Genomic DNA, 11,113 nt, shown 5'->3' on the forward strand with positions numbered 1-11,113 from the left:
TTAATTATCAATTATTATTATAAAGATGGTAAGGGTTTTATCTTCATCAAATTGTGATAGTTAAAGATATAGAATTGAAAATTTGTTATTATTATTTTTTTCTCTCTAATTTATGGATACCAAAGACCATTAAATCTATACAATATTTATACTAGAGAGATCTATTCAAAAGAATCATTTCTTAATAACTCAACTATAAAGTCTGACAAACCACCTCAAAAATATCTTAAAAATTAAATCCAATTGTATTGTTATTATTATTATATTATAATATTATATTACAACAATTAATAATATTATATATAAAAGAATATAACCATCAAGATATAATTTCAAAAATAATTTAGCATGTTAAATTTAATACCTAATTTTACTTTCAAAATTTCAATTATCTATTTTTCTCTGATTTCAAAGTCATCAGACAGTAACACAAACTAGATGACTTGTTAAAATACACTTACATAGAACTACCAAAATATCTAAAATCATTAAAAACACCAACTTAAATTAACCCCTCGACTATTTATACTAATGATCTATTTATATAGTTCTGTGAGAGTCACAAGCGCGATACCTACTTCATGAAAAAATGGGAGCAGCGCACTAACAAAGAGAAGCATAGCTTGTGCGGATTATCCCAATCCATCACAAACAAACTTTATTCAGCAAACAATCATAAATTAAGTGCAACGATTCCTATATGAAGGGTCAGATTTTCATCGACTTTGACTTATGGTTGCCTGGGGATCCACACAGGCCCTGAATGAAACGAACGATGGCGAACAAAAATAATACTGAAGGAAAAGCATTGAAATGCACGAAAGGTGAGCATTGCTTAAAAAATTATCACGCGAGATTCCCCTTGCATTTATTCGAAGAGAAAAGCCATATTAATTACCCAATAAATAGTTGCAAGGATTACAGTAATGGAACTTTTATATTGAATCACAATTATCAAATGGAGATCAAAATTCCACCATATTAGCGCGATTCAAGCTTTATTGGTTGGGAGTTGTTTGATCATGAAATTATTGTCAGGTCAAAACTATTAGTGATCTCCAATTCACCACTGGAACTTTTATATTGAATCACAATTATCAAATGGAGGTTGAAATTCCACCATATTAGTGTGATGTAAGCTTTATTGGTAGGGAGTTGTTTCATCATGAAATTATTGTCAGGTCAAAACTATTCGTGATCTCCAATTCACTGGATAGCAATATGATCTGTAAGTTTTGTATGCCATGTTTTGGGGTTCACTGTTGTGTATATATGATGTCTGCACTATCAAAACAAGAGGTTCAGGCACTTTTATGAGAAACTAGAAACAGCTGAACTTAACTTTATTTTCATAGGAAAATAGCAATGAGTGTGCTGCACTCAATTGCTTGATCACTTTCTTATCTATTATTTTCCTGGGAAAATAGTAATGAATGTGCTGCATACAATTGTTTGATTTCATTCTTATCAAGTAGATTTTAGAACACTTTTTAAATTTACAATCAAGATAAGAATGACTATGCCCAACAAAGTGCCTCTCATAACTTTGAAACAGTCCCGTATGGTAGTTCCGTTTCAACAAACTCCCCGTGTGAGAATGTATTTGTCAAATCTGGATACCTTGCCTGCAATATTTGGGCAGATGGTACAAACTCTCTACTTTTACAAGAAGAGAATGTCTAAGACAACTGGAGACTTCGTAGAGTTGTTGAAGACTTCTCTGGCGAAAGTTCTGGTGCCCTACTTTCCCATGAGCGGGAGGATATGCGTTTTCACTGCAGGAGGGAGACCCGAGCTCGATTGCAATGCAGAGGGAGTTCTGTTTAGGGAAGCCGAGGCAAATGTGAGCCTTGTCGAGCTCTGTAGTCTGGACTCGTCCAAGGACTCTAGCTCCATCTGGGACAAATTCGTTTATTGTCCTGCTCTTGCTACAGTCATCGATATTCCTCCTCTTATTGTACAGGTAAAATTTAAGAGCCACTTCTGGTCTTTCCGTTCTCATTTACTTTATTTTATCAAGAGCAAGTTTGATATTTGAAGTGATCAAATATAAAGAAATTTGTGAAAAAAATGGCTATGTAGGGAGATCTGTGTGTTACAATAATCAAACAATTGTATTCAGTGCTATAAAATAACGGACATCAAACAATTGTACTCAGTGTTATAAACTAATGGGCGAGGGGATTAAATTATATAGCATATGTGCTGTAATAATTAAATTTCAATTTGAAGTAGCGTAATAATTTTCCCTTTTTGGTAAGATGTATTTTATTAATTTCAAAACCAGGATATTACATCAAACTTTTCTATAAGCCATTTTAGTTTTTTATCAGGGAGATTGGACCACATTCAAAATTGTATCTTTAGAAGGGATATAAGAGACAATTAGACTTTAAAAAAACCAACATCAAACAAGTCTATATTAGGACATTGGTTTATCCTGCCACATATTGACTACACAAATATTTAAACTCGATCTATCACAAAGTTTTGAATTTGAGCCACTACTTTGATAGGGTTAGTTGGGTATGTTGAGGGTCTAACAACTGCTAGAGGAATGTCGAGATTCTCAAGTGTTTGATCCATCATGTTCAACTTGTAATCATAATGTTTCATGTATCCATGCATATGATCCAAGGCTTGTAGCAGTAACATGCACCCCACCCCACCCCAGGAGGAAATTCACTTTCCAAATATATTGTTTGCATATACTGATTAGGTTCACTTTGTGTATTACCTATATCCGAGATCCATCCTATCTACTCTGCTAACACTTGGGGATATGAGAGAGGAGTTCTTTGAGATGTGGCTTCCCCTTCAGCCTGGTCAATTCCTCCTACACATGCATAGGAATTCTCTCCCTATATCTAGCTGCAAATCCATCCACTCTATTATGTGAATGCATGAAATTTCCTCTTCAGGCTCTCTCTTCATAGTAGGTCGCCCCTCTCCTCACTCAACCTCTTGGTCTCGACATTGTGAGTACCACTGTAAGGACCTGGACTAAAAACTAAGAGCTATTATGTGTTGCAATATCTTCTCTCCCTCTAATCCACCTCACCTATAAGTGACTAGAGACCACATTGTCTGTAAGCTAACCAAAGGGGTATCCTTTCCAAGAAGGCGAGCATCAACTGATACCTCTTCTAAACTCTTATCCCTACCGACTTCCAAACACCAATTATCCACCACTTTGTTCAACCACCATCTACATTAGCCTCGATTTAGACCCTGGCCCAAAGAACAACGACACAATCTCCACCCAACCCACACTCCTTAAAGAGGACAAGGCCAATATCTCCTACTAGCCCATGTCGAAGGACGATAATCATTATATTCATCAAAGCTAAGAACATCCCACAATCCTATGCATCATCTTCCACTTAACAGATTTCCAAACCACAACCTAACTCCACAAATACATGGTAAGGATAACAACGCGAGACCAACCACACTAGTAGCTAAGAACAACATACACCCAAGAAACTACATAACAAGCATAACTAAGCTTAATCCCACAATAGCTATTTCTCACTGAAGTTATTGCATACCAACTTTCCATCAAGCCCCTCTCCCTCCCTGCTCCACTTTTAGCTTAATAAAGGAAAAACAACTAAATGGAAATTCCTAGATGCCCTCAGCAACCTAGCAAGGAGGGAGGGGTCCCCTGAAAGGATTGGAGAAAGAATGAACATCAAACACACACAACAAAAACATGCCCAACTCCAATATAGTAGTTACTTGGTTGAGATGAAAGGAGGCTTTGCTGAAATTATATGAACCTCTTAGTAGATTTCCATTCGGTGTCTCGCTCCCTCAACTAAAGACAAATTGGTTAACATTTCAGGGAAGTCATGTGCTCACCGGGAGGAGGTATTACCAAACTTAAAATCCCTCGCCACATGTAAACACCATTCTTCCTTGACACAACAGTCTCAAGTGAGGAGTGTCATCGCACTCTACAATTTTCTCAGTGTCATCGCACTCTACAATTTTCTCAATGTGTGTTTTTTGTTGTTCTTTGCAACACCTCCTTGCTAGCCTTAGACTAACCTTCAAACCAAATTTTTTCCAATCCTCTCTAGGTGCCGACATCCCTCCTATAAATTATTACATGCATATATAACATTAACGTCATTCTCGTCCCACTCATAGAGCTACTCCCCTCATTCCTTCCGTGGTCCTTCATTTATTATCACTTGCATGTCTATTACATATGGTGAGGGCGTGTTACCACATCCCCGTACCTATTGCTCATGGAGGTGATGGTGACCCACTCAATGACCGCTCCCCCTTATGGTGAAGGCATGTTACCACATCCCCGTACCTATTGGTCATGGGGGCGATGATGACCTAGTCAACTGTGTCTCCCCTTAGCCCAAGATAGTATGAATAAATTAAATTTAAAAGATTAGACCTAGTCAACTGTGTCTCCCCTTAGCCCAAGATAGTATGAATAAATTAAATTTAAAAGATTATAATAAAATAAATTACAAAATTTGTTGTCATACCATAATAATATACGCATCTTAGTAATTTTTTTACAAATTTGTACAAACTTTATATATATATATATATGATTTTTATATATTAATTTTTAAAATTATTTTTATATTTTAAAGAAATTAAGTTCAAACAAATTTTATGGTTAAAAATATGTTTTTTCTTTAAAAAAAAAATTACACATTCAAATTTAGGAAATCTTACCTATTATTTTAGAGTTTCATTTTTTCATAACTTTTAAATTAGATGATTATTATTATTATGTATTTTTTTTTTAATTTTTCAAATTTTAATAAATTTCAAGTTAATATAAATTTATATTTAATAAAATAAATATATCATTATATGAAATTTTTAATTTTTAATTATGAGATGTTTAAAATAAAAAGATAATAATAAAATAAAATAAAACCAGCATATATCTATTTTAACTTAAAATCTACCAAACTTTTAAAAAGATTAACCTTCTTAAAACACAATTTGTTTTAATAAAAAAAAAAATAAACCACAAAAGAAATAGATCCACCTTAAATGTAATAGAAAATACATCTATGCTCCTTTATAATACTATATATATATTCTTATTTTTAATTATATTAAAATCCTCATATTGTGTGTAATTTTTTTATTTAATTTTTAAAATAATTAGAGAGAAAAATATTATAAGTATTAAATTTATATATATATATATATATATATATATATATATTTATTATTATTATTATTATTTTATATCTGCATTTTAATATTATAAATTTATTATTATATCATATTTATATATATTTCACTTATATATTTATTATTATCATTATTATTTTATATCTGCATTTTAATATTATAAAATTTATAATATTGTTTACTATTATATACTTGATAATAATAATTTTTTTAAAGAAAATTAATATTACACATTTATTTTAAAGTTGTATATTTTATTTTAAAATTAGGAATTTATATAATTGGTTGGAGTTACCATCAAACCCTCCAGCGACCGAAAGTTTTTAATATTGAAAAAAGAAGATAAGAAAACACGTCGTAGCTAGTATGAATCTAGCCTTATATAGCTAATAGAGCTATGAATATCCAGGATTAATAAATATATATAGTTAATATTATAAATTCGTTCTCAAAATATCTTCGGTTCAAGAAGTCTTTCTGGTGAAAGAATATTCGACCTATGTCTGCTTATTTCTTCATCAGGTAAATCGACCTATTCAAATTTTTGGCCATTCCATTCGAAGAAAGTGTAATACGCTATTAGTATCTTTTGTAATTCTCTTTTCTATTATTGGAGTGATGACATTTTGATTACAGAATTTGATTTTTTTCCTTAATTTTACAAATACCAGTAGAATTAAATTAATTTGTTTAAACTCACTTTACTTCAGCTGTTATATTTTACTGCTAGACTAAAGATTGTGCACGCAGGTCACTAGACTAAGATGTGGAGGACATGTGGTAGGAATCAGTCTATCCCACTGCATTGCAGATGGGAACGCAGCCATACAATTTGTGAATGCATGGGCACAGATTGCACGATCTGGGGAAGCCATCCATATTTCCAGAATCAAACCCTACGTGGACAGATCCATTCTCAAGCCCCGAACTCCTCCATGCATAGATCACCATCACCCCGAATTCTCACTACTAGACGAGTACTCCCAGGACGATGAGCTGTCAATATTGGCTCAATTCCAATCAGAAAGAATAACAACCGATTACTTCCATATTTCGGAAGAAGCAGTGAAAGCTCTGAAGCAGCAGATATTGACAGAAGACTCTTCTCTTCATTTCATAACAACATTTGAAGCAGTGGGGGCCCATGTATGGAGATGTAGGACCAGGGCCCTTGGTTTTTCTGGCTCCTCAAGGTCTGTCAAATTTATTTTTGCTGTGGATATACATGCCAGGATCGATCCCCAGCTGCCATCTTCGTATTATGGAAATGCTTTCATAGATGCATGTGCAGCTTCAAGAGCTAGGGATCTTGTGGAATACCCACTTTGTTACGCTGCAAGATTGATAAGGGACGCCAAGAACTCAATCACTGATAAGTTTGTGAGATCTGCCATTGATTATTTGGAAGTGGAGAAGCCTCCGGGATCAGAGAATGAGGGAGTTGACGTGCTCAATGCTTCGTCGTGGTGTCGCTTTCCTCTGAACGATGCAGATTTTGGATGGGGAAAGCCATTCCATGTTGGGCCGATCGCGGTAGAAGATATAAGGCAAATTATTTTCCTGCCTTCTCACCCATGTCATGATGATGGCGTTAATGGAGGAGGGCTGGTTCTGCTTCTTTCGCTCCCCGTGTCTGTAATGCCAAAATTTGCGGAGTTGATGATCCATGAAAGTGATGACCACCAACTCAATGTGAAGAGACGCTCTGGAATGTTACCTCCATGGGATAGTTGCACAACATGATTAGGTTTAGGTTCAAGATATTCTATGCTATTTATTTCTATATTTTCTTGGCAATGCATGGCAGTTGACCTAATTTTTTTAGGTTTAGCGATAATATAAAAGGCAAGCTGAACGACATGGCAATGCAGGCAAGTTGACCTATTTTTTTTTAAGGTTTAGCGATAATATAAAAGGCGATCTCCATAGCACGTGTTCTCCCAAAGTGTGCCTTTGTTCGTGTTGTTTGTCCCTGCAGATTTATAAGCTCTAGAACAAAAACACAACGGATAAAAAATATGACACTCGTCACTTTAATAACATAAACAAAAATGTTATAAAAACTTAGCAAAAGCAGATCAAACAAAAATGTTATAAAAGTTTAACAAAAGCACATCAAACAAAAATGTTATAAAAACTCAGCAGCACATTAAAAGTGATGTTTCATTTTAGAGTTTGTATCTGAGAGTGATGTTTCATTTTAGAGATTGTATCTAAGCGAAGTTATTTGGATCGGGTCTTAATTCTAATTCTTACAATAACGAGTTAAATATTTTTCTAAAGAAATGAATGAAGTGAATATTTTTATAAAGAAATGAATGAAGTGAATGGGAACCAACAGTGTTACTAACCAAAAATAGAGATGCTAATTTAAAGAGTAAATTGATTTTGTTTCTAAGAAATATGATTTTTATCCGGAGAACTTAATAGGTTTCTAGAATTTTAATTTTATTTTAATTATCAATTATTATTATATTGATGGTAAGAGTTTTATTTTCATCAAATTGTGGTAATTAGGGATATAGAGTTGAAATTTATTTCAAATTTACCATTATGTTTATTTTTCTTTTCAATTTAAACATTTAATAATAAATTTGACCATTTTTCTTCCCACCAATTATTCAGTTATAAGTAAAAAATCACCCTTATCAATGTATATCAACCACTTTATTAATGTAGTTATGTTAGTCTTAATTGCTTATTGTTTAACATGGGCAATATATAGACCATCCTAGATCCATCTTAACAGGGATCTACCAAGTGCCCAGAGGGATCAAATCTCTCTCTTGAAGTGCAAACCTTTTTTATAGTGAAAAGAGATTTGATCTCTCAGAATACTATGGGGAGAAACCATGAGCTAAGAATACCATGAGAAAAGACCATGGGTTGAAGAGGTTTATGCTTTTTATTATATTTTATTTTATTTTTTAATTTAATTTAATTTACAATATCTCCATGAGTTGGTGAGCCTCTCACACAATAATCTCAATGAATGATGAGTAATATAGATAATCTTAATGACTTATCTATTTCTTAATTTAAAAAAATTGTAATCCTAAAAATTGATTTTACTCATATATATATATATATATATATATATATATATATATATATATATATACCAGTTTAGACTAGCTTAGATCTATCTTAACTCCATATCTACCAAGAGCTAAGACCTATTAAATATCTTGAGATGCAAACCTCTTTTAGAGTGAAAAGAGATTTGATAGGCGCTCATTATATCCTAATTTAACATGATCTAGGTTGGTTTAATTTCCCCTTTAAATAGGCTATATTCCATGTGAATACCTTGAATCAATATCATGGATTCTCATAAACCCAGAGCTCAAAAAACATTAACTTGACCAAAGTCAAGTTTACCTTAACTATCAAACAAAATTTAATAACAATAATAATAATTTAACTACCAAACAAAAAATAATAATAATATAGATTTCATTATTTTTATTTTATTTTGACCAATTCAAAATGTTTACAAGGCATTACAACATCTCTACCATACTGGGCTAGAGAGCACCTTTTGATGCAAAAATATAAACTAATAAACATAACAACTCCATAAGTTGTGCTTTTCTTTAGATGGCAAGCTCCCTTGATCATTTTTAGGAGGGGGATCCACTTGGAAAGGTATTTCTTGTTTACTTTCATTGTTAGAGGAGGAATTAGCATAATTAACTAGTATTTTCTAGCCTTGTGATTTTCCTCTTAACATTATCTACCTTCTCCACTATTTTAGTAATACAAATTATCAACTCTTGTTATCTGTCACCTCTATCAGTATGCACTCTTCCCATCAATATTTTCATGTGCCATTACAAGTTGATTGTCTACATATAGGATGAGAAATGAACCTTGGGAGTGCCACCCACATCAGCGATCCAATCCCTATTTTCTCTTTCCGCATGCTTGTTAGGAATGAAGCTTCTACTCTATCTCACCTGGTCTTTGAGTTCATAAATTTCTCTTTGTACTACTTCTGCGATACTAGTTTTGTATCTGTCCATCGAGACATGGAGAGCTGATTGCGCACATGTTTGACCCATAATAGAAGGAGGTGAGTTAGGGATAGGCAGGGACCCAGGTGACCTCTTTTTCCAGTACAATAGGGGGTTGAAAGGTGAAGCCTAGCCATATTTCCATACCCAAAATTAAACACCACCCTGGGACAAGAACCACTAGAGTAGGCTGAAGGATACTAAATAACACAGAGAGGGGAAGTACTGGTGTTGAGTGGGGTTGGGATGGAAATTATAGCAAAGGGAGAACACTAGGAGAATCCCCTAAAGGGAAATAAAAAACCCAAGAGAAAGACCACAGTAAAACTAGAAAGACAATAATCTAAAAATGGAAGCTTTGATTTCCATATCATGAAACCCCACCAAAATTAAAAAGCTTAGGATGAGTATATAAAACCAAAATACTATGAAACCATAATCCCTTGATAACATTGATATCATCACATTTACAACTACATAAATGTTCAAATTGGAAGACAAGAGAAATTGCAAACCTACAATACATTCTTTGTAGTTGCAATGCCTCGATCGTAGAAAATTACTAGTTGTTTGGCTTCCAACTAAAGATGAGCAACAACCCTACATGCAAGGTTATGCCCATTCCCCAACAAATATTGGTTCAGCTTTTTTCTTAGTTTTTCCTTCTCGGGAATAGTAAATCCAGAGAGGATAGCAATTTCCCACAGAATCTATGCAAAGAGAGGTCCTTGAACTGGTATATAAGCTACATGTCACCCTTCCTCATCGTCCTTCTCCCAACCAGTGTCATCATACTCCATTTATTTCTAGCATGACTCATACATTATTTTTGTTTGTTAGCACCTCAGGTTCCAATGCAGAGTGGGTTGTCACACATCCAGAAACCTCACCTCCATCCTCTCCCATGCTCTAAGTATATCTTGTTTTGATTATTGTTGTACAAACTTCCATGTAGTATTCCATTTAGTGGCAACCTTGTCCCTCATCATTAAATTTTCTATTCTCATTTTAGTTAGTTAAGTCCACCCCAGCATTTAAGCATCCTCCATGGGGGAAATTTACTAATCAATATTGATTATATTTAATTTTTAAATTAAAAATATAATTATATAAATTTATTTTGATTTATGATCGATATTATTTATACTTAGTTTTTAAGTTTAAAAACATAATTATAGAAATTTGATTTGTTATATTAAAGACATACAAAATTAAAATACTAAATACTAGCATAGATTCATCTTACCTCTAAATCAACTAGCGTCAAGAGGGATCAAATCTCTCAATTCACAAACTTTTTTTTGAGTGAAAATCTTGAGGAAAGGTATGCACCTAGGAAGATTTAATTTCTCTCGGCTCTTGGTTGATTTGGATTTAATATGGATCTATATTGGTTTTGAGAAAAACAATAATTAAATGTTTTAACTATGAGATTTTTTTTATTTTCACTCATTATATATATATATATATATATATATATATATATATATATATATATATATATATATATATATATATATATCTTAGGGGGTCCTAACCTAGGTTCAGAGTTAGTTACGCCAACCAAAAAATCCCTACACTATTGGCCCTTTCGGAAACAAACCGCATAGTGCAGGCTACAATCTCACCTGAAGCAGTATGGGGGGATGCTAGAACCAAGTTTTTGCATCCAGAGACTAGTGTGATGTCTTTTAGTGCCTTAGATCTGCCTTCACGCAGATCTATACACTTAGGGTTCACTGCTGCAGCTTTGTCCATATGGTCTTTAGACCTTCGCGAAGGTCTACGATCAGTCTTTGTGGACCTTTAACAGTCAAGCTATCTACTTACGTGCATCAGAAAGCAACCTTAAATTAGGGTTCGCACATATTTACTTAAGTGATTAGTAAACATCATAGAATTCATCAAAGTCTTCA

The 11,113-nt window shown here is 33.4% G+C and overlaps 1 protein-coding gene across 1 annotated transcript; it reads left to right on the plus strand.

The window, feature by feature from the left end:
* The first annotated feature begins 1,513 nt into the window (after window positions 1-1,513).
* Window positions 1,514-6,924, plus strand: LOC149158205 (fatty alcohol:caffeoyl-CoA acyltransferase-like). Its single transcript, XM_089433914.1, has 2 exons — window positions 1,514-1,963; window positions 5,932-6,924. Exons 1-2 carry the CDS (start codon window positions 1,514-1,516, stop codon window positions 6,922-6,924), a joined length of 1,443 nt encoding a protein of 480 aa, XP_089290040.1.
* Window positions 6,925-11,113: the final 4,189 nt, after the last annotated feature.

Source organism: Pinus tabuliformis, chromosome 5_2 (assembly GCF_031772625.1).
Source record: "Pinus tabuliformis cultivar Carrire ecotype Pingquan chromosome 5_2, CPIR1, whole genome shotgun sequence".
Taxonomy (NCBI): Eukaryota; Viridiplantae; Streptophyta; class Pinopsida; order Pinales; family Pinaceae; genus Pinus; species Pinus tabuliformis.

Coding starts and splice junctions, on each gene's coding strand:
- LOC149158205 (XM_089433914.1), top strand. CDS start 1,514: ATGACTATGCCCAACAAAGTGCCTCTCATAACTTTGAAACAGTCCCGT. Junction 1,964..5,931: donor TTCCTCCTCTTATTGTACAG/GTAAAATTTAAG, acceptor TTGTGCACGCAG/GTCACTAGACTAAGATGTGG.